This window comes from Protopterus annectens, chromosome 7.part0 (genome assembly GCF_019279795.1).
Source record: "Protopterus annectens isolate FY-2018-M chromosome 7.part0, PAN1.0, whole genome shotgun sequence".
Taxonomy (NCBI): domain Eukaryota; kingdom Metazoa; phylum Chordata; order Ceratodontiformes; family Protopteridae; genus Protopterus; species Protopterus annectens.
In genome coordinates this window covers 96,252,941-96,280,290 of record NC_056739.1, presented here as the reverse complement: position 1 = coordinate 96,280,290, position 27,350 = coordinate 96,252,941, and the positions used below count along the sequence as shown (strand labels likewise).

The following is a 27,350-nucleotide window of genomic DNA, read 5'->3' as shown; positions in this document are numbered from 1 at the left end:
TCATCTTGCCCAAGTGGTCATTAGCCTAGTAACAACATATAAACCTATAGTACACCTCCCTTTTATTAGATAGAATACGTACCCTTTGTATGCTATAAATTAAATATAATGTACATTGCTTTTGTAAAAGTAACCGTAGTCTGTATTAGTAAGCCATGAGACTAGTATATATGAAGCTCACTGAAAGTATAAATTTATTGTGTACATCATTAGTATACACAGTGTCTATATCTGTATTTTTCTGGTGAGTCAGCCATGTAGGCACTGTCTTTGTTTGGTTTGAACACCATTCATGAGCAGCATCTTAAGCCAAAGCTAAGGCTTCAGTAAAGGATCAGTCCATAGATTCTGTACTGGAATCTGGATCTGTATACTTCTCATTAATTGAAAACTGCTTCAACGATTCATCCAACCGAGTGTCTGTTCTTGGTTGGCTCTGACAGACAGACTCTTCAACAAATATTGTGGCTCTAAGATCTTCAGTAGCTATCTTTGAATCTTCCTATGCAGCTGTGACTCATCTTCCTTACGTAAGATCTCAAACCTTAATGATATATATAACTGCATCTGTTTGGATCTGAGACTTATGACCTAAATTTTGATTTAGTGTCACTCTGGTTCTTTTACCTTGTCTTAGCATTGACAAGTTACTACTGGCCATTTTGTTATAATACTGTTTCTGTTGCAGTTGGCCTTCTCTTGAGAGGTTCTCAGGTCTTCAGTCTTCTCTGGAATCATCAATGAAAAAGACATTAGGAGCATTGATCTCAGTTTTCTTATCAGTGACTGTGAAAAAGGCACTCCTACAGCTTGCAATGGAGAATTTGTATAGTGTAACAACAATGAATGACTATCCAACTGTTCTGATAAATTGTATTTCTTATTACAGTTTCAGTCATGTGCTCTGTTTGCTGCTGGGATTGTGGATATTTTCGATGCGTGTAATGTCGTAACATTCCCATGTTTTAGAAAGTTCAGAACCCTTGGCGCATATATTGTAGACTGTTCCTGTGTTCCATGTCTTGTAAACATTAACTGAAGCACAGTCATTACTGATATGGTTATCATATTGCTTCACTCAAACAGCTTCTAGGCATTTTGAACAACAGTCAGCATGTACTAGGAAATTAAGGATATTATTTTACAACAAATTGACTCTTACTGTCAGACATGAAATTGTTAGTATTTCTTGAGTTACCAGTTCTTCCTTTTGATTTTGCTTTCTACATATGCCACAGACTGTACCCTTTTCAGCATCTATTCTGTTTGCACTGTAATTTTGTGTGAGTACAGTATATCTCTGATTCTCTGTTTGTACTTTGACATTCCCATTTCTAACTTCTGAATCTTCGTCAGCATCGAGTCTTAGCTGAGGTGAAATGATGACTACATCTACGTTAAATGAAAGACTTTGTGTACTGTCTGATTCTTGCCTGAAAGTATAATAGATGAAGATGCTTAGCATTATTTGGCCAACCTGACAATGGCTTTTCTAACTCTTCAATTGATTTCAGTTCATTTAATCTTTCTGATGTCACCAGTATTTACCAGTAAGACTTCCATCTCACCTAATAAATTTTCCTTGCATATCTTAGGTAACCTGCCTGAGGAGCTGGCCCAGGCGGTTGGATCTCAGCTGGCTACAATGTCGTCCATTTCTAACTTCGTCCATGAGGCTCATTTAAGTATCACGGCCGAAGGCGAGTAAACAGTACAGGCATTGCTCTCGGAGACAAACCTGGCTCCGCCTGTGTCATTCGCGGAGGCCTTCAAGTCTTCATTTGCCGGCCCCTTTGATGGGTCCTCCTGTTTGGGCCCCAGGTAAAGACACACTTACCTGCTGTGAACAGGAGGGTAAGACTCTGACTGCCGTGAGAGCACGATTTTCCACTCCCTTTCGGCCTTATCCCAAGGTTAAAGAGGAGGGAAGATGTGGTTCCGTAGATCTCAAGTCTTACCCCTCTCAGCAGGAAGGTTCCCCTCAGAGGCAGAGGAGGAAATTCATCAGGAAGGCCCGTCCCAGAGGCGGCAGAGGCCCTCGCAACACTGGAGACCGCGAGTCCTTTAAGTGGCTCTTCAGCTTTTCATAGTCCCTGAGGGATTGCCCGACTGTGTTGCTCCAGAGCCAGTCGGGGGTCGTTTTTCGAAGCACCGGAAGGCCTGGGAAGGGATCACTCAGGACCGATGGGTGCTTGAATTATCGCTGGAGGATTACTCCATCCCATTCATTGCCCCAGTCCAAGAAAATCCCGGACCCGCCACCCAGTCAACGGGATACCGCAGCCTCAGAAATTTCAAAACTGCTGCAAAAAGGATTCATCCAACGGTCCCATGACCAGATCGGATTAGGGACTTACTCAAGATTCTTTTGGTGCCAAAAGACCGGGGACTTGAGGCCCATTTTGGACCTAAACAACCCTAAACCCGTTCAGTCAAAGAAGTCCAAGTTCGAATGGTCACTTTACAAACCATTCTCCCATTGTTGGAGAAAGGTGTTTGGATGTGCTCCATAGACCTCAAGGGCGTATTACCATATCAAAATACATCAAGCGTCCAGGAGACACTTGCGCTTCAGCCTAGGAGGCAGTCATTTTTCAGTTCTGTGCTGCCCTTTGGTCTCACCACAGCCCCAGGGTGTTCACCAAATGCTTGGCAGTAGTGACTGCTCACTTGAGGAGTCTGGGAGTCGAGGTGTGTCCGTGCCTAGGCGACTGGCTCCGAACTGCCACCTCAAGCATCTACTTCTCTGAGAGCCTGCAAGCCACAATATCACTGGGCAATTCCTTGGGATCACCTTCAATTGGCCAAAGTCTGTGTTCTGCCATCTCAAAGAATAAGATTCATAGGGGTAGAGATAGATTCAAACCAGATGCGGGTCTATCTACCTGCAGACAGAATTCAGACCATTCAAAATCAGGTTCGAGCCTTACTCCCCAGGTCCAAAGCCCCAGCCAGAATGGTCCTACAGCTATTGGGATCGATGTCTGCCACAGTTCTGCTAGTTCCCTTGGCAAGGTTACACATGAGAATCCTCCAGTGGCTTCTTTCAACTCAGTGGTCCTTTCAGGAACTCCCTCTCAAGCATCTAATATGGATCACAGAATCTTGCAAACGGGACCTTCGCTGGTGGCTAGTGTCCTCCAATTTGGATCAGGGACAACCCTTTGTTCTTCCTCCTCCGGCGGCCACTTTGACCACGGACGCCTCCCAGATGGGGTGGGGGGGGCATTCCCTAGGCAGGTCAGTCCAAGGCAAATGGCACCCGGAAGAGACCCCTCTCCACATCAACATCCTAGAAATGAGGGCAGTACTCCTGTCCCTTCAAGCCCTTCACGATTACCTCCCTCAGGGCATAATTGCTGTTCACTCAGACAACATGTCAGTTGTCTGGTACCTGAACAGGGAGGGACCAGATCCTATCCTCTTTGCAGAGAAGCGATGAGAGTTTGGGAATGGGCAGTCTCGACCAAATGCTTCCTAGTGGCTACTCACATACCGGGCAAGTCCAATGTCATAGCCGACAGGTTGAGCAGAACCATCCTCTCTCCTCACGAATGGTCTCTGAATATGACAGTTACAAGGCAGATTTTCAGCGAATGGGGAGTTCCGTGTTGTGACCTTTTCACGACTCCTCTGAATGCGAAGTGCAAAGAATTTTTCTCCCTAACCCCGGCTCCGGGGAAGAGCCCTATGGACGCATTAGTCCATCCTTGGCCCACCGGCCTGCTTTATGCCTTCCCTCCAGTTCCTCTCCTCCCCAGGGTAATTCAAAGGCATCTCTCTTAGGGAGCAAGATGATCTTAATTGCTCCTTACTGGCCTCGTCAAGTGTGGTTTCCCTATCTTCGGAAACATGCTCTGGAAGGTCCATGGTTCCTGGACCAGGTCCCAGACCTACTGATTCATCAGTCGGGACTACTACACCAGTCCCTACACACATTAAAATTGACGGCCTGGCTCCTCCTCTTCCGACTATAGTCAGGAGACATGCACTGGATCCAGATGTGGTGCACATATTATCTTCAGCCCACAAGTCTGCTCTGAAGAAACTGTATTCTAGCAAATGGAAAAGGTTTGCTATTTGGGCTCAACTCCGGGCCTGGACCCCATTTCTACTCCCGTGGCAGAAGTACTCAAATTCCTGACCTCTCTTTTCAATCAAGGCTCTTCTGTTTCTACCATCAAAGTACAATTGGCAGCGATTTCTAATTTTCATGAATCCATAGACCCACCTTTAATGAGCAACAGGTTGTGTAAGACCTTCTTGAAGGTGCTGCTCTATTAAGACCTCCGATTTCTCATCCTGCACCTCCATGGGATCTCGATATAGTATTACGTGCCTTGACTTCTTTTCCCTTTGAACCGGCAGCTACCTGTGATCTAAAGTTTCTATCATGGAAGACAGCCTTTCTAGTGGCGATTACTTCAGCCAGAAGGGTTTCAGAACTTCAAGCTTTGTCAGTGAAACCCCGTGCTTGGTTTTCATACAGACAGGGTATCCCTCAGACCAAATCCTTCTTTGTTCCTAAAGTTTGTTCTACTTTATGCTTGCAACAGTCGTTAGAGCTCCCAGTTTTTTTCCCAAAATACTCCAATAAAGTGGAGTTTATTTTCCATACACTAGATGTCCACAGGCAGTTCGTTTTTATTTAGATAGGACCAAACAATCAAGGAAAACAGATCAGTTGTTTGTATCCTTTGCAGAAAACAAATTGGACAACCTTGCGGTCACAAGGTCACTATTGCCAAATGGATCAGGCACTGTATTTCTCAGGCTTATATTTATTCTTACAATGTGCTTTCCTCCTCTCTCTAGGCTCATTCTACAAGGGCTATGGCTACTTGGTAGCATTTCATTCTAAGCTTGCTATTGGTGACATTTGTGCTGCGGCTACATGGTCTTCCCGCACACCTTCATTTCTCACTACAAATTAGATGCGGCATCTAGAGGGACGAGCTTCATTTGGTTCCACAGTGCTCAGGAGTGTTTTCCAATGAGCCACCCGGGATTTAGGTGCTAGGGACGCTGTCCCATCAGTCAGAATGTAGGCGAGATAGGATCACATAACATCTTTTAGTTATGTACTCACCATAACTTCAGATATTTGGGATCCATCTCGCCACATTCTAATAACCACCCTCCTTTCCCCTTCCTTGGAGATCAGAGGATATCAGAAGGTCCGAATCCTGTTGTTTCATCTTGAAACATCTAACAATGTTATATAAACAAGCTGTGCATGTGTGCATGAATGCGGACAAACAAGATCTGGGGGATTAGTGGTGGTGCATCCTGGGATAAAGATAGCTCAGCCAATTAGAGGCCTCGCTCTATAGCATAAGCGTGCCGAGTGAGCGAGGGATCGGCTCCGAGCCCATCAGTCAGAATGTAGGCGAGATGGATCCCAAACATCTGAAGTTATGGTGAGTACATAACTAAAAGTTAATGCATGTATGAATGAGGGAGTGACTGTGTGAGATCGGGAGAGTGAGAGCGATCTTGTGTGAATGAATGCATGTATGAATGAGAAAGTGAATGTGTGTGTGTGTGTGTGTGTGTGTGTGTGTGTGTGTGTGTGTGTGTGTGTGTGTGTGTGTGTGTGTCAGAGAGAGAGAGAGATGAGTGAGTGTAATCCCTGGCAGCAGCATCAAGAGGTTTGCATACCTAACAGTCTACAACACTTGTTTTATTTCATTTAAATTTGTTTTGGGGGCAAGTAAACATTTGCTAAACTGAACTCCAGCAAATTACCCAGAATGCCCTCACATCTACTGAATCTTGGATGCTTAACAATCATCTTGCCCTAAATCCAAAAAAAACTAAACTAGTAATTTTTACTCCTAGGAAAACCACTCCATTTCATAAAAAACTCTTAACTATACAAGCCCAAGAAAATAACTAGGCATTATTATAGATGAAAACCTTAACTTTGACCTACACATAAACAATAACATAAAAAACACACCAAAAGCTTGGTATGCTCTACAGGCACCAACACTTTCTTAGCCTCTCTACTAGACAAACCCTTGCAACTACCTTTTTATTACCCTCTCTCCTTTATGGTGCCCCTCTCCTCACTAATATCTGAAATTCTACAAAATCCAAACTTGCTATGTGTTACAACAGAATAGCAAAATTTGCCACCAAGGCCACATTCTCATCCCACCATTGTAAGTCACTGAAACAATTAGGGTGGCTGGAACTCCCCCACCATCTCTCATTCACCCAACTAACTACTGTGCACAAAATAATCTACAGACCCACAGACTGTCCTGCTCTCTCAACTCTACTTGCCAAATACCATTCCAGCAGGCATCTAAGATCTGAAAATCATCTACTTCTAAAAGTAGATAAGCCCACCTTACCTGCTGGTCAACTCCTCTATGCCTTCACCGTAGTATGGAACTCACTTCTGCCTTCTATAAGAAACACAGGCAGCACCACCACCTTCAAACAAATGCTGAAAAATCATCTCAACTCTTCCTGGCTATGTTCCTGCTCTATAACCTAACCTCTTCACTCTCCTTATATGATTACTAAACTCCTATGTCTTTTGCTACTAGTGACTGATGATATTTTCTCCATATTTATTTTTATCTTCACTTGTTGATTCTGGTACAATAATACTGATCTCTGTTTATACCAATCTGATTGAATTCTGCTTTAATGTATATTTTCTGTATATATTGCTGTAATCAAACTAGATTCCTGCTTTTATGTATATATTCTGTATATGTTACAATATTTACTATCTGTAACACTGTTTCTGCTTCTGTACTAATTAATGTTTATTTTTTTTTCTGTATCTCGTTGGAGCTTTTCTCCCCGGGCCTCCACTGAAAATGTGCTCTTTTAGGCCCAGTGGAATTATCCCGGTAAACAAATGCAATAAATAAATAAATAATCCGCTCTGCCATCCAATAGACACAGATTGATACGTACCTGCCCAGCTTATATTTTTCTTCTTGGACTACTAAAGGAGCTCCTCTTCTTATCATAGATATAACTCTCCCACCACCTACCTTGTCTATATCCTGACTGTGGACCTAACAGAATCTTTTGTCGTCCACGAAACTGTCTGAAGTTTTTGTTTTGGTTCACTCACTGAAGCAGCACTACGAATGTTGGAAACCATTCAGACTAAACCAGGACATTTATGTGTCCCAAAGACAGCTTTTAGGATTCCAGGACAGAGACTTCCAAACTGGGACTGTCCTGGAAAAACTGGGACCGTTGGTCATCTTGCCCAAGTGGTCATTAGCCTAGTAACAACATATAAACCTATAGTACACCTCCCTTTTATTAGATAGAATACGTACCCTTTGTATGCTATAAATTAAATATAATGTACATTGCTTTTGTAAAAGTAACCGTAGTCTGAATTAGTAAGCCATGAGATTAGTATATATGAAGCTCACTGAAAGTATAAATTTATTGTGTACATCATTAGTATACACAGTGGCTATATCTGTATTTTTCTGATGAGTCAGCCATGTAGGCACTGTCTTTGTTTGGTTTGAACACCATTCATGAGCAGCATCTTAAGCCAAAGCTAAGGCTTCAGTAAAGGATCATTCCATAGATTCTGTACTGGAATCTGGATCTGTATACTTCTCATTAATTGAAAACTGCTTCAACGATTCATCCAACCGAGTGTCTGTTCTTGGTTGGCTCTGACAGGCAGACTCTTCAACAAATATTGTGGCTCTAAGATCTTCAGTAGCTATCTTTGAATCTTCCTATGCAGCTGTGACTCATCTTCCTTACGTAAGATCTCAAACCTTAATGATATATATAACTGCATCTGTTTGGATCTGAGACTTATGACCTAAATTTTGATTTAGTGTCACTCTGGTTCTTTTACCTTGTCTTAGCATTGACAAGTTACTACTGGCCATTTTGTTATAATACTGTTTCTGTTGCATTTGGCCTTCTCTTGAGAGGTTCTCAGGTCTTCAGTCTTCTCTGGAATCATCAATGAAAAAGACATTAGGAGCATTGATCTCAGTTTTCTTATCAGTGACTGTGAAAAAGGCACTCCTACAGCTTGCAATGGAGAATTTGTATAGTGTAACAACAATGAATGAATATCCAACTGTTCTGATAAATTGTATTTCTTATTACAGTTTCAGTCATGTGCTCTGTTTGCTGCTGGGATTGTGGATATTTTCGATGTGTGTAATGTTGTAACATTCCCATGTTTTAGAAAGTTCAGAACCCTTGGTGCATATATTGTAGACTGTTCCTGTGTTCCATGTCTTGTAAACATTAACTGAAGCACAGTCATTACTGATATGGTTATCATATTGCTTCACTCAAACAGCTTCTAGGCATTTTGAACAACAGTCAGCGTGTACTAGGAAATTAAGGATATTATTTTACAACAAATTGACTCTTACTGTCAGACATGAAATTGTTAGTATTTCTTGAGTTACCAGTTCTTCCTTTTGATTTTGCTTTCTACATATGCCACAGACTGTACCCTTTTCAGCATCTATTGTTTGCACTGTAATTTTGTGTGAGTACAGTATATCTCTGATTCTCTGTTTGTACTTTGACATTCCCATTTCTAACTTCTGAATCTTCGTCAGCATCGAGTCTTAGCCGAGGTGAAATGATGACTACATCTACGTTAAATGAAAGACTTTGTGTACTGTCTGATTCTTGCCTGAAAGTATAATAGATGAAAATGCTTAGCATTATTTGGCCAACCTGACAATGGCTTTTCTAACTCTTCAATTGATTTCAGTTCATTTAATCTTTCTGATGTCACCAGTATTTACCAGTAAGACTTCCATCTCACCTAATAAATTTTCCTTGCACCCATTTAAACAGGCTGAATGTAGTATATCAACAGTATGTATCGGCTGACCAGATTTTTACCGTACTTTCCCATCATGTTTCTGTAATGTTAAAAACATTCATTGCAGTCTAGCTGGTGATTTGAGCAGTGACTTCTTAACATTTGTTAAGGGTTTGTGATCATCTGTCCCCAGTTTAATATGCTTTACATACTTCTGAAGATTAGGGCTAGCCTGACCTTAGTTTACACATAACATTACATCTATCTGATGAAAGAATGAGACAGTAAACCTGTCTAGTCTGCCTTTTTAAGTGTATTTATTTGCTGACACTTGTTTACTGGGAATGTCTGACTGGGTCACAAGAGCCCATTTTCAGTGAAGGCCCAGGGGAAAAGCTACATTTAACAAAAAAAATGTTTTTAACAAAAACGTTATAGAAAAAACAGTGGAAAAGTATAGATTTCAGAAATTGTCAACAATATTATAAGGAGATATAACAAAAATATGTTACAAAGAGTATGCTGAGAAAAACAAAGTAAAACACTATATACCATTATAGGGAGTCTCATTGTGGCAATTCACAGTAGTAATATGTAAAAGTCATGTGTTTAGTTTAATTGTAACTATAAAAGGGAAGATAGATTATGATAGATTAGTATAAACGGGGAGGAGTTTATGGGAAGCGGTTTTGTTAAGTAGTAGAGAGGGTAGGATAGCCAGGTGAAGATGAGAAAGTGGTAATAGATAGAGAATTTGTACAGATAAGGGTGGAGAAAAGTAGAGAAGATTGCTGTTCATCCAGGTGTATAGCATAAACAAAGCCATGAGTCTTATAAATGGCCTTTCAGAAGATGCTAGAAAGAAGGAGTTACAGTTCTAATAGCCTGTGGAATAGAATTACATTTTTTGACATCAGAGTAGCAGTAAAGTCTATTTCCAGTCACTTTTTGAGTCTTCTATATAGTTAAAAGTTGTTTAGCATTAGAACGAAGGGGTTTGTTTGGGTGATAGGAAGAAAAAGTAGAGCTTAGTGCAGGACAGTTATGGACTGTACAAATGATGATGTGGGCTGTAGCCAGTTGTAAGAAGCCCAAGTATTGGGGTAGTTTAAGCCATTTCTAACTTTTAAGAGCCTTGCAATGATGTGCATAGTATTTTTTTATTGGCAGGAAATTTACCGACTTTGTTGTAGCATATTTCAAGTTTAGTTTAACAGGTTGGTAAGGATAGGGGCACCACATAAGAGTGAAGGAAGGAGGTAACTGATTGCTAGGGTGGTTTTAACAGAGTTAGTAAGACATCTTTTATGTCTATAAAGCATATCAAGTTTCTGGCGATTTTTTTTTATATTACTGTGAATGTGGACTTCATATTTGAGGTCATCATCAATTGTCACACCAATCAGTTTTGTACAGGATATAATTTATATCTCTGCATTGTTAAATCAGAATATTTTGAAGCTGGATTTGTCCTTTTTTGTTCTTTTTTGGTGTTGAGTAATAATTAGGCATTGTGAAGCCAGTTTTCATCAGAGGTGAAGGCTTCTTGTGTGATTTTGAGAAGCTGCATCAGCATGTCAGATGAGCATATTAGTGTTGCATTATCAGCATACTGTATAACTGATGCTTGCCTAGAAGAGGTATAGAGGTCATTAATGGAAATGTTAAAGAAAAGTCGACCAAGAATTGAACCTTGGGGTAAACCAGTGGAAAAAAGGAGGTAAGGAGAAAAAGTATGTTGCCATCTAACAGTTTGCTGTCTATCAGGCAGGTAGCTTTTAAATCACTGAAGTGAAGGAGGGGATAGGTTGCAATGGTGAGTTGTTGAAGGACTTTGCTATGTGAGATGGTATCAAATGCATTAGGCAGATCCAGAAATATGGAAGAAATAAGTTTGACAGAGTCTCTTTTCTTATTCATATTATCTAAACAAGGATAATAGTGCAGTAGTTGTACTAGGCCAGGGCCGAATCCATGTTGAGAACTGGTTAAGAGCTGTTCTGAGAGGAGATGGTAAAGAAGTTGAGTATAGATACATTTTTCTAGGATTTTTGAGAGAGGGAATAGATTTGCAGTGAGATGAAAGTTAGAGACTTCTGTAGAGTTTTCATTCCTTGTGCAGTGTGGGATGACATATGATCTTTTCCAAATAGCTGAGACATAAGATTCCTGCATAGATCTATTGATTAAGATAGCTGTGAAGATATGTGAAGGCTGCCAGCCTAGCTAGATAGAATTTTGTAATTAATTCTATGTCTTTGTAAATATTAATAAAAGCCATCGGCTTGTTCTCTTAAATGTGAGAAGACTGTATTGGATGTTGAACGTCAAAAATATAACAACAGTGCACTCTCTTGGAAGAAAGATGATAAGTCAAGTCTTGTATGACTGTTTGATCTCAAACTCAGAACCTTGGTGTCTGGACCAGCAGATTCTTTCTATTGTTTTAGGACCAGAGTTAATTGCTAGATTTTACATATTTAATGTCTTTAATTGCTGTGGTTTCCAGACCAGGTGGAAGATCAAAGCTATGTTAAACTCTGAGTTTCTGTTAGCCTGGGAAACCAGAGAAGAATGATGTAATCCAAAAGGAGTCTGCAGTGATGTATTATCAATTTAAAAGACTGTCTCAGAGAGAGATCATTTTGGATTTTGTCTAAAGCTGACAACAACTCACCGGTACTCTGCTTTTGCTCTATATGTAAGTTTATTTAGTACTGTGATTGCTCTTAGATATAGATAGAAAATAGTAAGTTTAGTCTAGCTGTTTTCTGTATTGATGTCAGAACTATTCTGTTATATTATTTTAAGCATTTTCCTGTGATCTCTGAACTCTTGACTAACACTATGTAGTAAGAAGTATTGTCTTGTGTTTTTTATTAATTATTATTAAATATTTTTAAACCTTTCAACTGTGGCTGTTTTGTATAGACATAATTTAAACTCTAGAGTACATTGCATGTATATAGTGATACTGGCCAAGCCACTCCAATAGCTTTAGCACTGGGTCACACTTACTATTTGGATAATAATATTGCACAGTAATAATTGGACACCCTTTGGTAAGGGCCTTGGAGTAGCTGATAAGTAGGGGTCCTGGTGGCAGTGATTTCTCCCGTATAGTCTGGGGAGATAGGGGCATAGCTGGAGAACCTGTGCCAGCCTTCCCCAGGAGTGTCTATGTGTTTATACATGTGTGTGTGTGTGTGTGTGTGTGTGTGTGTGTGTGTGTGTGTGTGTGTGTGTGTGTGTGTGTGTGTGTGTGTGTGTGTGTGTGTGTGTATGTGTGTCAGCTACTTGGGCAGGGACATGAAGCACTGGTTGGACAGAGAGAGTGCTAGGAGGATTTGGCTTGGGACCCTGGCTAAGGACCCCACTCTATAGCTGTGTCAGTGAGGAGTCTTATTGGGGATCTAGAGAAAAAGGTAGAAACCAGCCCCAGACTGACTGTGATCTCTGTGTGCTCTCAAGGGAAATTTTACTTTACTGTGTGTGTATTTGTTATCATCCCCAATGTGGATGCCCTTTACTGGTGTTAGTGGTGAGGACTGAGGCTCCTTGATTACTGGGACAGTGCATAGGCATCACAATAGCTACTGAGAAAGATATGGCTTCTGCTGCTAGCTTGAGGTATTCAGGTGGGAGGTTGTCAGCAGCTGTGGAGCAAGGTTTAAGTTTATCACCCAGAATGATACCATAGTACAAGGACAAAATGATTGACTTCAACAATTGGCTAAGCTTCTGGTGCCATTCTAAGGGAATCCAGTATCTGTCTGCCTGGGATGACATGATCGACAGACTACGATGCTTTGCCAGAGATGGCCTGCAACTGCCGCCCTTGGGATTCTAGATACTGGCTAAGGCTCTTGCCACCCCTATAGTGCCTTTTTTCAGCAAGGTTCAAATGACACATTCACCACTGTAACAGGTACAAGCAAGCAAAATCTGAGGGTAATGCTACTCAATGCCAGAAGTCTAAACATCAAAATGCATTCACTCGAGGCATTCCTTAAAATTGAGAACATTGACATCTTTGCAGTGACAGAGACCTGGTTCAAGGCTCCAGAGGGCACCCCTGCATTACCAGGCTATAATACATACTACACCTTTCGGCTACATAACCTGGACCGAAACACTAAAGGTGGAGGCGTGTCCATATTCATTAAGGATATCCACACCTCCAGAAGAGTTGCTCAGCATAATGCATCAGAGATTATCCAAATGCAACTAACTCTGGGAAAGACCACAATCCAAACTGTAACTTGCTACAGATCCCCCACCATGTGCCAGGACTCCCACTCCTCGTTTCTTGATACACTGGAAAATATTAGGGCACAACCCAACACCCTAATAATGGGCGATTTCAACTACCCCACAATTAACTGGGAAAACTACTCATGCACCAACTCTTTTGCTCAACATTTTCTGGAATTCATAAATTCCAATGCCTTGGATCAACCTATCCACACCCCCACCAGGGGTAGCAATATCCTAGACCTGGTCATTACCAACATGGGCGACCGGAGTTCCACAACAGAGGTCAACTCCTCGGTCAGATCCTACCACAAGCTAATCAGCCTAGACATCCACATCCCACCCCCACCCCCATTGGGGAAACCACCGTAAAAAATTTCTCCAAAGTCATCTTCACGCTTCTTAAGACAGAAGTGGCAAACTTCACGACACCCATGCAGATTGACAATACAGGAACGACTGCTGAATCCTACACAAATGCACTTTATAAGCAGTTACACGAGTGCATGGGTCGTGCTATCCCTAACAGAACCAAGATGCTATCCTCAAAAAAAAGGAAGCCAATCTGGTGGTCCCCTGCCATAAGCAAACTCTACAACAGAAGAAAGAAACTGTTGCAAAAAAGAGTAAAATCCTGTGATTGGAGGAACTCCCTGGTCAGCCTCAGTAAGAAGCTGAGATCCCTCATAAAATCCTCCAAAGCTAGTTACGAAAACAAAATCGCCACTGATTCTAAAGACAACCACAAAGCATTCTATAGCTATGTCAAAAATTTCAATGGCAGCTCTCAGATCTTCTCTGAGTTTCAGCACAATGGCACTAAATATACAGAACCAACTGATATTGCCAATATCCTGGCAGATAGGTTCAGTGCTAACTTTACCCCCCCTCACCCGCTAAAGGGCCCATCTCTATACTGGAAGAATGCAAAGTTCCTGTAATCAGGTAAAAAACACACTCTCCAAAGCCAAGAACACAGCATCCATGGGACCTGACAACATCCCTGGCTGCATTCTACATGAACTACAGAATGAACTGGCACCCCACCTAAGCACCATGTTCAATCATAGCCTCACCTCAGGATTTGTGCCCACTGAATGGCACACAGCGATGGTTGTCCCACTCCACAAAGGGGGAGCCACCATGTATCCGGGAACTACCGCCCTATTAGCCTAACAAGCCTGGTCTGCCAGGCTATGGAACGTATCATCATGGAACTTATAAACAAAGACATTGGTAATCTCCAAACTCTGGACCCCACTCAGTTCGGGTTTGTAAAAGGCAGATCATGTCTCCTAAACCTGATTGACTTCTTTGAAGCAGTCACCAAAGCCATAGACGAGGGTAAGGTGGTTCACACAGCCTATCTAGATCTCGCCAAGGCTTTTGACACCATCCCCCACTCTGGAATTATAGATAAACCCACTAACTAGGTATAAATCCATGTGTCACAAGATGGGTTGCCAACTGGCTCACTGACAGAACCCACACTGTGAATGTAGCAGACTCCAAATCCGACTTCAGACCTTTGACAAGTGGAGTACCACAGGGTTCAGTCCTGGGTCCTGTCCTGTTTGGTATCTACTTTTCTGAATTGCAGGCTAACACAGAAGGTCTTTGGCTAATGAAGTTCGCAGATGACTACAAACTAGAAGCCATAATTGAAACTCCTAATAATGTAGACATCCTACAAAAGGGCCTAACTGAGACAGATGCCTGGTGTCAAAGTCATGTCCTCAAGCTCAGTGCCAAAAAGTGCATTGTCATCCCCTTTGGTAAAAACTCTGTACCCATGTGCTACCACATCGGTGGTAGTCTACTTAACACTGAAAGTGTGATAAGAGACCTTGGGACACAGGTGGACAGTAGTCTCTCCTTTGATAATCACATTGCCACAGTAGTCAGTAAAGCCTTTTACGTGGCACACCTCATCATAAAAGGTTTCTCATCCAGGAAAAAAGCGTCATTGTTCCACTCTACTCATCACTCATTAGACCCATTATAGAGTACAATGCCCCTTTTGATATGTACCTCACAAGCCATCTACAACAACTGGAAAGGCTGCAGAAATACCTCACAAAAAGGATTACCGGCCTCAAACTCTCTACTCAGAGGTGATCTCTGCCTGACATACAAAGCTATGTCAAACCCAGAGCTGTTGGACATGCTTCCACTTAAAGAAATCCCAATCCCTCTGAGCTACACGCTATAGGGACCTAAACCTTGTCACCACAATAAACGGAACATGCTGGAGGGATAGATTCCTGTCCCAGAGACTTCTCATACTCTAGAGCAAATTACCTATCTATTTCAAACAAAGCAACTCATTAGCACTCTTCAAGAAAAATCTTGATGATTGGATAGGAAATAGGAAATTCACCATGTGGATCACCTCTGTGGCTCTGCTCGACAGGGGCATAGAAAACAATTTTCTTGGGTGGCAAAAACCAGGGTACCTTTTTGGCTAGGCTTGTATAGGCCCTAGGGCCAATAGCCTAGTACCTACCTATGAAGTAGCATTGTTTTAATAGTAGACATTGTTACATATTTTAAGGTAAAGCTGTTAGCATTTGTGACTAAGGATTGTTTGGATTCATATTTTTCAGAGACTACTGTGGAAGTAGAGGGGGCAGTTGGTGATATATTATGGGGTATGTGAAAGGGAGGGTTATGTGCTGATGCTGAGGGCAGCAATGCTCTCTATAAAGTATTTATTAAATGTAGTTGCTATTTCAAAGATGGAACAGGCTTGAGAGGGATACAGATTTTTTTTTGAACCAGGATTGAGTAGTGTCTGCCATAGGTGTCAAATCTGACACCCATCACATATCCTGTTACAGGAATCAGAAGGGGGTCCATATCTCTAGGGTTCCCCTAACCCCAGCAGAAACCTTTAGACTCTACTGCAGAAAGAGATAACTAGCAAATGTGGCTCTTTTAATGGATGCTGACCCACAGGTTGTAGTGGTCTGCAGAATCATGGATTTTGAGGCACTTTTTTGGGTAAACCTTCATAATGTCCTTGAAGGTTTACATGACTGCTGAAGTCAGGAGAGAGACATGGGCCACTTACCTCTCCATTCAGCTATGTGAATGGCCATTTCACATGTTGTTTGAGTGAGAGATAGAGATAGTATCCTGAGGCTATATGATACCCTTTTCCATCTCCTACCCCATCAGTCACAGTTGATTTCAAACATTCCACCTCATTAACTACAAGTGGCCAAAGGAGGAATACTAATTATCTTAAAAAACAGCCATCCAAGAGGTCCCAAAAGATCAGATGGGATCTGGACTCTATTCAATATTCTTTTTTTAGTTTCAAAGGAAAACAAGGACCATAGGCCAATCCTGGATCTCAGTCATTTAAATTTATACATCAAGATGATCACATTCAGAATGGTTACAGTGCAAGCAATTTTGCCCTGCCTGAAGCCAAATGGTTTGATGTGACTGATAGACATCCCAAGTGCCTACTTGCACGTTAGGATTGCCCAGGCATCCAGGCGGTTTCTGATCTACTGGCTAGGAGCTAGTCATTTTCAGCTGAGAGCTCAGCCCTTTGGCTTTACCACAGCTCCCCGGGTGTACATCAAGTGCATGGCAATAGTTATAGCACATCTGAGACTCAGAAGGATCCGAATGTTCCATATGTGGACAGTTGGCTCCTTGCTGCTTCAACCAGATAGTGCCTCCTCTCTAATCTCATCAGAGATTAGTTACTACAGCTCTTTCTATTTGTAAGTATGACTGTGAATTAAGAAAAGTCATTTCTTCTTCTTCAAACAACACATTTGTTACTTTTTATAGGCTATCTGAACATAATTAAATGCACTGTTATTCTTCCTCTCTCCAGGAATCCAATAACTATTAAATCATCCACTCCTATGGCTTCTCAGGAATTTACAGCCTTATACCTCAGGTGTAGTCATGGTCATCCGTAGACATTTTGCATGATCATACTGCAATGGATGGTCATTGTTCAGTGTTCTGAAATTTTAGATCACTGATATGCATCACATGTCTGTCCAGGACACATACAAAATGGTGCCTGATATCTCCGTCGCTTTCTTTGGGGTGGTCATTTGTTCTTTCTCTACTCTCAACAACAATCACCATGGGCACCTCCTGTTTTTGGTGAGGTTGAGGGCATTTCGAGGGAAGGATGGACCAAAGATCTTGGAATCCAGCAAATATTCTGGAGGTGAGGGCAGTCTTCCTCATGTTGCAGGAACTCCAGGACCTCTTCCCTCTGGAAGTGATTTCCATTCAAAGAAAAAGCAAGTCTTTTGTGTTGTACTTAAATAAAATTAAGATTTGGCAATGGACAATTGCTTTGCACCACTTCCCGATCACAACTCACATATTCTGGAGAGAGCTTACTTTCTAGTGGACAGACTGAAGAGGTCAATTTTGATTGTTCATGAGAGATCTCATGTCCACAGTAGCCCAGCTAATCTTCAACTTCTAGGACCAGCCTTGTTGTGATCTGTTTGCATGCCCATCCAACACCCAGCATAGCAGATACTTTCCCCCAATCTCTCCAGAGGGGCATTCTGTGAGAAATGCTCTCACTGGTCAGTGGACAATCAGACTTTTGTATGTCTTCCCCTTCTTCCTCTAATCTCAGGATTTTTACAGAAAGTGTAACAGGAACTAAAAATGATGATGTTATCCTACCAGAGTACAATATACTTAGACTAGACTGTAACACCAGGAAAGGTGGAGGAGTAGCACTTCTGTTTAAAAACACAATAGATGTCACACTAGCCCCACAACAACCCCCTTGTCCAATAATGCAGAAGCCCTAGTTAGCAAACTACAGCTTTGCAAAAGTAAATCTGTATTCATTGCCTGCATTTATATCCCCCCAGGCAACAATGCAAATACCCTAGAAGACTTCCTCCAATGGCTTTCCAACACATACCCCCATGAAACTATGGTGTTAGGAGACGTTAATATTGGCTGTAACAGTTGTTCCTCTGAATCTCCCACCACCCATATAAACCTTCATGGTTATACCCAACTTATATCCTCACCCACCAGGATAAATAAATCCAACTACAAAGGCAGTATCCTGGACTGGATTCTTATCAACAATCACCCAGACCTGTATAACACAGGTAGCCTCCCAGATGATATAAGTGACCACCTACTCACTTATATAATTAAGCATAATGTATATAACCACCACCAAGTTCAATAGAAATCTGTCAGAAACAACAAGAACTTTAACTCCACTGACTTTCAGAATGAACTCAGAGCATACAATTGGGCCATACTTAAAGAACTTCCACAAGATGACCCTGTAGCCTACTTTAATTCTAAATTCCTCTCCATTCTAGATTCCCACACTCCTATCTGCACCATCAGAGCCAAAACTAAAACTAACCCCTGGCTCAGTAACCAAAACCAAAATCATAGCAAGAAATAAAGCATGGGACAAGTGACACACCTCCAAAGACCCACTTGACCATATTAAATTCAGACAACTAAGGAATGATACCAAGAAAGCCACACTGTTAGACAAAAAAAAACTTCTATCAACACCTTCAGCAAAAACACCAGAGCAAACCTCAAAAATTTTGGGCAGGCATAAACAAACTGCTCCACCCTGGCCAAGCCTCCACCCCCACCCCCTCAACTTGCAACCTTAAAACTCCAGAGGAAACTGCTAACATCATTAACAATTTTTTTACCCAAACCATCCAATCACTAGCAAGCCAACTACCTCCCACCAGCTCCTTTCAGAACTCCTCCACAACCACTACCCCACTCCCTTTCACCTTCCAACCTGTATCTACATCCACCATCCGATCTCTAATTAACAAACTAAAGCCCACTACCCTGGCAGCTGATCTCCTCCCACCAGAATATTTACAAAAAGGGGCAGATACCTTTGCATACCCTGTCTCGATCATAATAAACTGCACCTTGACTGAAGCCACTATCCCCTCTCTCTGGAAGGTTTCTCATGGCATTCCCCTTCATAAAGGATGGAATTCTTTAGATCTGTCAAACTTCCGACCAATAGCGATACTGTCACCATTGGCCAAAATTATGGAAAAGTGCATCCACAACCAATTAATGCACTACTTCACCCAAAATAAACTACTGGCCAGCTCTCAACATGGTTTTAGGCCACACCACAGCACCACATTAGCCCTCCTATCCTTCTCTAACTCTATCAACATCAACCAAAACAATAACAAACTTACCTCTGCTCTCTTCCTAGATCTCTTTAAGGCCTTTGATAGGGTCATTCACCAACTGCTTCTCCATACCCTGAAGGAACTATCACTGAATAGTAGCTCTATTAAATGGTTCCAGTCTTACCTGTCTAATAGACAACAAGCAGTTTTATGGCAGAATACCCTATCCACTCATCTACCCATTACTCTAGGAGTCCCCCAAGGCTCCATATTCGGACCACTTCTCTTCTCAGTCTTTATCGATAACCTGCCCACCATCACTCCCAAGGCCACCTGCATCCAATACATGGACAGCTCCACTTTAATATGTACCGCCTCCTCCTCAACTGAGCTTATGACCCTAACCCAGAATACTTTCAATGATGTAGAAAAATGGTTCACAAACCGTCAGCTTCTATCAAACCCCAACAAAACTAAACTGCTCATCTTTTCCCCCACCTGCAAATCCTCCTCACCATTCTTTAGTAAACGTTCCAGCAATGGCACAATTATATCCCCAGATACTCACACAAAACTCCTTGGTGTCACATGCTCTAAAATATAATATCCATGTCCATAAAACCATCAAATCTGTCAACAAAAACTGGGCTCCCTATACAGGTTCACAACCTTCCTCACTCCTTTTGCAAGAACCACTATCGCTCGGTCCAACCTACTTTCTACCCTCCTCTATGCCTCCCACCTCTTCACTAACCTGAACCAAGCCACCCTTACCAAACTTGCTAGTTGTTACAACCATATTGGTAGATTTGCTACAGGTGCTACCTCTAGGACCCACCATTGTATCAACATAACTCACCTAGGATGGCTGGAGTGGTCCAGTCTTCTCCGATACAATCAACTTGTAATAACCCCACAAAATACTATATCAACCCGAAAAAAACACCTGCACTAAATAAGATCATCAAACCATACGGCAACTTGCGGTCACTATGCTCTGCTGACAAACTGCTGGTACAAACAACTAAGAGCATAAATGTGGCTGGGGACTTTCTATTCGCCATCTCAGTAGGCAAAACTTGGAATATGCTACCTGCCGAACTTACTCACCAATCCTCCTTAACCCAGTTCAAAAAAAAGCCTCAAACTACACTTCCAACAGCATTGGCAATGTCCCTGCTTAAACCCTGACTAATCACCACCCACTGTTCCTACAAACTCTCCCTAAGCATTTCAGTCATATACTCTAATAAGTGTATGAATTCTTGATGGGATTTAGCCCATAACTGTATGTATTATTGTCTGAAACTGAAGCCGCATGATTTTGATGTCTACTGTGTTTTATTTAAGTTTGTAACCCTACTGAAAACTGCATATTATACTTATCTCTAAATGTTTTTGTTGTTTCTAATGTATTTGTACTCTACTTTCTGGAGCTTTTCTCCCTGGGCCTCCGCTGAAAATGGACATATATCCAGTCGGACTTTGCCAGTAAACGAATGAAAAATAAAATAAATAATATAAAATAAATATGTAGTGGACAAAGTCATAGTTATTCTCCTATTTCAACCCAGGCAAATCTGGTTGCCCTTGCTCAGGGTTCACCTAAGGAAGCACCCATAGCTTCTATACCCTCACGCAGATCTTCTGTCAGATCCATCTGGGCACCCTCACCCAGAATTATAGAACCTGAAATTAAGCAATTGATTTCTCTATTTCGCTTCATGCCCAAAAACCTCTACATTACCAGTGAATGTGGTTCGCAATCTGTCTGCTTGACAAAAATAATCTATTCATAAAAAGTACAGAAGCAGAAGTAAATGGAAAGAAACAGTTCTCCGTATGGGTTACTTATCAGGGTGTATACCTTTTCTGCTTCCAGTCTAATGGTCCTACAGCCCCTATCACATCTATTTGTGACTGGTTCTAATTACTCTGTGATTATAGTACAGTTAGCATCCACTTTCAATTATCATCTCACAAATTATGCAAGGTATTTGTAAAAGGAGCTTTACTTCTCTGCTCTCCAATAAAGGACCCAACTCCTCTTTGGGACCTCAGTTTTGCCCTAGAAATTCTGACAAAAAGCTCTCTTTAAACCAACCTCTACTGAACAGCTGCAATTCCTGTCCTGGAAAACACTGCTTTTGATAGTGGCTGCAAGAAGAATAGCAGAATTGCAAACTTTTCTTCTACACCTTCAAACTTGTTTTTTCATAGACAGTTTCTCATGAAACTTTCTTTATTACCAAATTTGCCTCACAGCCCAATCTAAATCAACCAATCCATGCACTTGTTTTTTTTCCTCTTCATTCTAAGAAAGGATAGTACATCCTGTACATCCTAGACAAGCAGCAACAGCTCAGATTTTACATTTGTAAAACTAAAGCAGAGCAAAATTTACTGATGTGTGTAACAAATTAATCTGTTGAGAAACTCAACATGTATTCATATGAACAACATGCACCCCTATGGACCATTCACTGTTGTCCACAATAACAATAACATTACACACATGATGTAATAAAAACCTCTATGTTTTTATGATGTTGTTATCCAAGTATTGTGAATAGCACAGAGTTCTAAACGTGTCTATAATGCATGTCACAGGAAGCCAGCTCTTGTCTTGATTTTTTCCATGGATAGCTTAAGTGATATGGTATGATTAGCTTGAGGCAATCAGATGTTTATCGTAAATATTAAATGTCATTAATATTGTATGTGATTGGCAGTTGGATAGTGTAATTCTTTCCAAATGTGGGTGTGGGTGTGGGGTATTGTCTTCTGGGCATTGCAGTATACAACACTTAACTGGAGCTTAGATGGCAACACTAGCTCAGTGGTAAGAGCTCTTCCTCACAGCTTTAGGGTCCAGAGTTTAATCTGTCCTACATGAAGTGCCTGTGTGAATATATATATATATATATATATATATATATATATATATATATATATATATATATATATATATGATGCATTTATCCCCTTACCCTTGTGGCCTGGATATGGCTGAAAAGGGTCCATGAAAGACCACCTCACTTATCTGATTAACAAATCAACTAAATTAAAAGTTGATAACATCTGTTAGAAATACTTGCAGATATTACTCACCTATGAAGAAGGACTGGTGCCAGAGGCTGACCTCTTTTCCCAGAGATTACGTTTTGAAGAGACATCCACTGTAATAATTTCCTGTTATGGGACATTAGAAAAAATAAGAGTTAACTTTACATATCATTTAGCTTATTCATATAATCCTGCTGGATTGCTATTCAAGACCTTCTTTTTTTTTTTTTTTTACTTTAACTGAACTAAGGCTATGTGAGCAGCTTCACATTTGACTGAAACAATTTCACTTTGAACCCCATGGAAGTTTGAGTAGTTCACTTGAGGCATGCTTGCTTTAATCAGTCAGTTGCTTTACAATAAATCTGACTTGTTCAGTCAGCAAGAAAACACAAAAAGAAAACAATCATGTTTGCGGAAAAGTTTACAATCCCCAACCTAAACACAACAGGAATCTTTCCCATATTCCCATTGTCCCAAGCTGGCACAGAGCACTTGTAATCAGTATTGTCCACTCAGTACTCCCACCCTTTTGTTCTTCTACACAGAAACATTAAAAAAATAAAAATGGCCAGTCTACCTGTTCCTACCTGGCTGTTCATAATATTTCCATGATTGTCTTACCATTGTGAAGTGCCTTGTAGCTTCACTGATATAAAAGAAAAAAGAGAGAGAAAGGGGAGAGAAAGAAAGAAATTAAGGGAGGCAATTCCCTGCTGTCCTTATGCAAACTGCCATAGCTGTACCTCTCACTAGCATATCTGTAAATAGGATGATTGGAAATGCAAGCCAATTAAGTCTCATGACCTTTACATTTTTCCAGTACCCAGCCTCAGACTAGACCTCCTTTCTTAGGCAGGGTCAGGCCAGTTACGCCAGGGGTGAATTGGTACATACTCACCCAATTGTCCATTTCCCATTTGAAGAACTACTTCATTTGCAATGGGAGTCTCTTCCAGAGGTGGAAAGGCACTATGTAATGAACGTATCTTTCCATCTTGTTTTATTAATCTGCTGGTGAATATTGATCTCTTGTTTTGGTATTTGTGGGATTGTTCGATTTGTGGAGATACAAAAGCTCCTATTACAGCAGGAAAATTACTGATTCATAGATGGATGTTGGACCTACAGGTTTACAACTATAAAAAAATAACTCCTTTCCTCTGTAAAATAGGCATTCAGAATGCCTGGAAGGGCACTTGGAATTTGTAGCAAGGAACATGATCAGTAACTAAATAAGAAAAAAAATATAAGGACTTTTTCTAGAAGTATGCATATTTTAACTTGTAAACATAAAGTTAGTGAGAAAAAAAGTTTGGTACTTAATCACCAACAAGACAACATCCAGAGAACAACTGGCAAATTAAAAAAACAGAGCAGAGTTGCTTCTGACTTCAGGTGGCAACATATAACTGAGAATTTGAGGTGCTCACTGTTTTTAGCAGGCTCCCTCTGAAGGCCATGGCTGATAACTAGAAGCTTAATGCTCACATAGACATCCCACTTTTTTTTTTTTCTTAAAGAAAATGTTTATTAATTTAACATATCATAGCTCTCGACCTTCCATCACTAAAATGAAGAACACTAGCCCTTATAATGGGGAACAAATGGGCAAAATGTGATGCACGTACTAACGGGTTACTAACAGCTTCAACTAGGAAGGTCAAAGGATGGTTAAAATATCCTGGTTTTACTTGTAAAAATATATTTTAATGAATAAATATGATTAATTTCTATTAACCATAGATATCAGTTAAACAATTCCTAATACTGATGTGTGACAGACCCTTTCAGTGTGAAATTTTGAGGAACATGAACTTTTTAAGATGCCAAATGATGTGTGTTCCTTGTAATGAGGTACACTTGAGAGGCATGTAACATATTTACAATATATACATAGAAAGGAAAAAAAACTCAACTTCACATATTGTTATACAATGATAGGAATGCATTGAATCAACAAGGTAATCTTAAACAATTAACATGTTAAGTATCTTGATATTTCAATAGCAACATTCCAAGGTTATCTCAACAACCTTTGTTCTCAACTATGATATATAGATCTTACTCTAGGTCCATAGGTTCATAGATTAGTACTAAGTTAATCTTTGAACCTATGAACCTAGAGTAAGATCACTTCTTTTTCAGTTTTACAAAGTATTTTTGTTAAATTTAAAAATTCTTTGAACGTAGAAACTAAGTTCGATTTCCATTTTTTTGTCATACCTTTTCTGGCAACTGCCAAGAGAACCCAAGAGTTTTTCTTCTTTGGTTTTTACAGATACAGGACATGAAACATTCATTAGTATTTCTGATCTAGTTAAAGAACAATTATCAGACCTTAACCCCTTAAAAAATATATTTATCTCTTCCCAATATACATTCAATTTTTCACAAGCCATAAACATGTGTGTTCAATCAGCTTTTACATCTTTACTACATCTCGACCAAACTGAAGAAGCCATTTTACTAAACACAGAGATTTTATAGGAGTAACAAACATTCCATGTATATATTTCTACATAAAAACTTTCCAGTATAAGTTTGAAGTTTGACTAACTGATTTAAGTAACAAAGTTTTATTCTTAGCATGTAGTGAATCACTCAGTCCACCACTATCTAAAAAGTCCAGAATTTTGCATCAAAGTTGTTGTTATTATTATTTATAATTAATTTGTATAGCTTGGACAGGCTTCCTTTGTATGTCAGTTGACTTTCAATAACAGCATTCATATATTCATATAATGGAGGAATAATGTTCTGTTCCTCTTTACTCATATTATCTGCAAATTAATTTAATTTCTTACTGATGGATAATACTAACTGGTTAGCAGATTCATCCAACTTATATTCTTTATTAAATATTGTGTGGACTTAGCTTTTCCCTTTTTCAAAACAATCAGACCATAATATTAATCGATTCCTTTTTAATAAATTCATTTTAATATTGATCTGAGTTTCTTTAAATCTAGAGGTATGTGGAATAGGAAAACTCAAAATTTTCAATTTTGATATTAATGGAGTTTTAAAAACATACATCTTAACTGTTTTAATAACTGATTTCATATATGCAGAATCTAAAGAATGAAATTAATTTCCTTCTAAAGTAAATTTTGTTAACCAGATGAAGGAATTACTGCATGTTTCTGAATTATCATCTTTAATAATCTTATAAGAATCCCACTTCTAGAAAAATGTGAGCTGGAAGACTGGCATTTGCCTGACAACTGTTTCCCCATCTGATCTCTAATTCCTGCAGCAGTGCTCTTATGAATAACATCTAGGTGGGGAAGGCAGTCCTTATTTGTTATTAAAGTCTTGGATTGTCTGTATTTGAGTCTCTCATTCCTGGGTAACACAGTATATTTCCCAACAGAACTATTGGCTGAATGCCAGCTTTGTTTGCGTGGAGGAATGAAACCTGTAATGTGAACTAGGAGACCAGAGTTTAGTTAATGGGCTCAGATACTGCGGGAATAGGCTGATGGTGGTAATAAGCACCTTAAATGCTGCCTCACCCATCCCAGGAGAAGGGTGCCTTTCTTGCCAAATTATGGCCTTGTGTGAAGGCTGGGAATTTTACATCAGACAAAAATAAGATGGCTTCAAATGCAATGGGGGGTGTGCATATGGTAATAAAGTGGACACTGGCTGCATTAATGTAAATGTGCATGTGTGCAGGGCTAGATATTAAGGGCAGTCCAAGAGGAAAGTCTTCCCTACCCTCAGGATGACAATGTACTGGGACACAGTGTTCTCTTTTCCACCTTGCTGTGAAGATGGAGGTGGGAGAAAAAAGAGCCTTCCTGAGAGGTCTGTGACAAACAAAACAGAACACGTGTTGTCACCAGCACTTTTGTACAGAGGAATAAAGGCCTGAATGAGCCCAGGGAGTGTGGAAGTGAATGCTGAAGTGAGCGGCTGTTGCCAGCTCAGCCATTCTGGATGAATGGAGGCAGCCAGGCTTGTTGCATTACTGACATCTAAAGGAGGCTATATGTGCTGTAGTGACTCAGAGAATCAGGAAATGGTTAGTGTTCTGTCACTAGACAGCATGCAGACAGAAGTGAGCATGAGTTGGGCTGGACTGATATTTGTCGGCGCTCTCAGATGGTTGGTGGGTATTAGGGCTGTGTGTGAAAACTGGATGACATCCTCTCATGAGTAACATTTTCTCACACATGAATGAATGGATCAGCCAGTCAACAGGAAGGCTAACGCTTGGTAGGTACATGGAGGAAAAATGACAAGGAAACAAAAAATATAGCATGTGCAAGATGAGTTTGTACTGCAGAAGCCCTGTCTCAGGAATAGCATGTATATGTAGCAGGAGAGATTTGAAAGGCTTTCAAAAGCTATACATTCGTGAGCTTTTTGTTTTTTCCCCTATATTTGGTTTGTAATGGAAACAGAGTGAAGCAAAAAGAGTGAAATAACAGCATTTATACTTTGGTCCTACCTTGGGTGCTTTGCTTTTGTCACTTTCCGGAGACTGGCTTCTCCATTGCTTGAAACGACTACGTAATCCTCCATGTCCTGTGGGAGTATCCTGATTGAAACAAAACACAGATTACATTTTAAAACTAGACAGTGAAGTACATAGTTATTTTTTAAAATCATCAGCCGCCTCATTTTTTTTTGATTACTCTTGAATGGACTTGTAGTCTCAGTAAATGAAGTGACACATTTAGTCCGGATGGATTTAATTAAATAGCTTAAACCCAAGAGGCCTTTGATTTTGCTGTTCACCTAAATGTTGTTTTAAAAATGTTTATTTTGTTTAAACGACTGGCTTATTTTTGCAACATTATCATTTGTGACTTCATATCACAGTTGATTCTTCTCCTTTCGATCTGTGGACGGCATCATACACCCTGCCTCTTGCTGACAAGTCAAATGCCTCTAGCACTGCTTCTGTCCTGTACCCCGCCACTTCTTTCATATTCTGACAAAAGACCCCTCTTCCCATCTGTCTTCGTATGGTGAACTACTCCGCATAAACCCTTTTCAGCAGAGTTGGGCTCAGATCAAGGTAACACAGAAATATAGTTTTAGGAATTTACTGTATGAAGCATAAA

The 27,350-nt window shown here is 40.5% G+C and overlaps 1 protein-coding gene across 2 annotated transcripts in view; it reads right to left on the bottom strand.

The window, feature by feature from the left end:
- The window catches only part of LAD1 (ladinin 1), a 1,049,893-nt gene that overhangs the window by 18,689 nt on the left and 1,003,854 nt on the right, over window positions 1–27,350 (bottom strand). For both annotated transcript variants that reach the window (XM_044076520.1, XM_044076519.1), the window contains 2 exons: window positions 26,732–26,821; window positions 22,318–22,398 (listed from right to left, as the gene is read on the bottom strand). In XM_044076520.1, coding sequence (XP_043932455.1) covers window positions 22,318–22,398; window positions 26,732–26,821 — 171 coding nt within the window. The remainder of the gene's footprint in view (window positions 1–22,317; window positions 22,399–26,731; window positions 26,822–27,350) is intronic.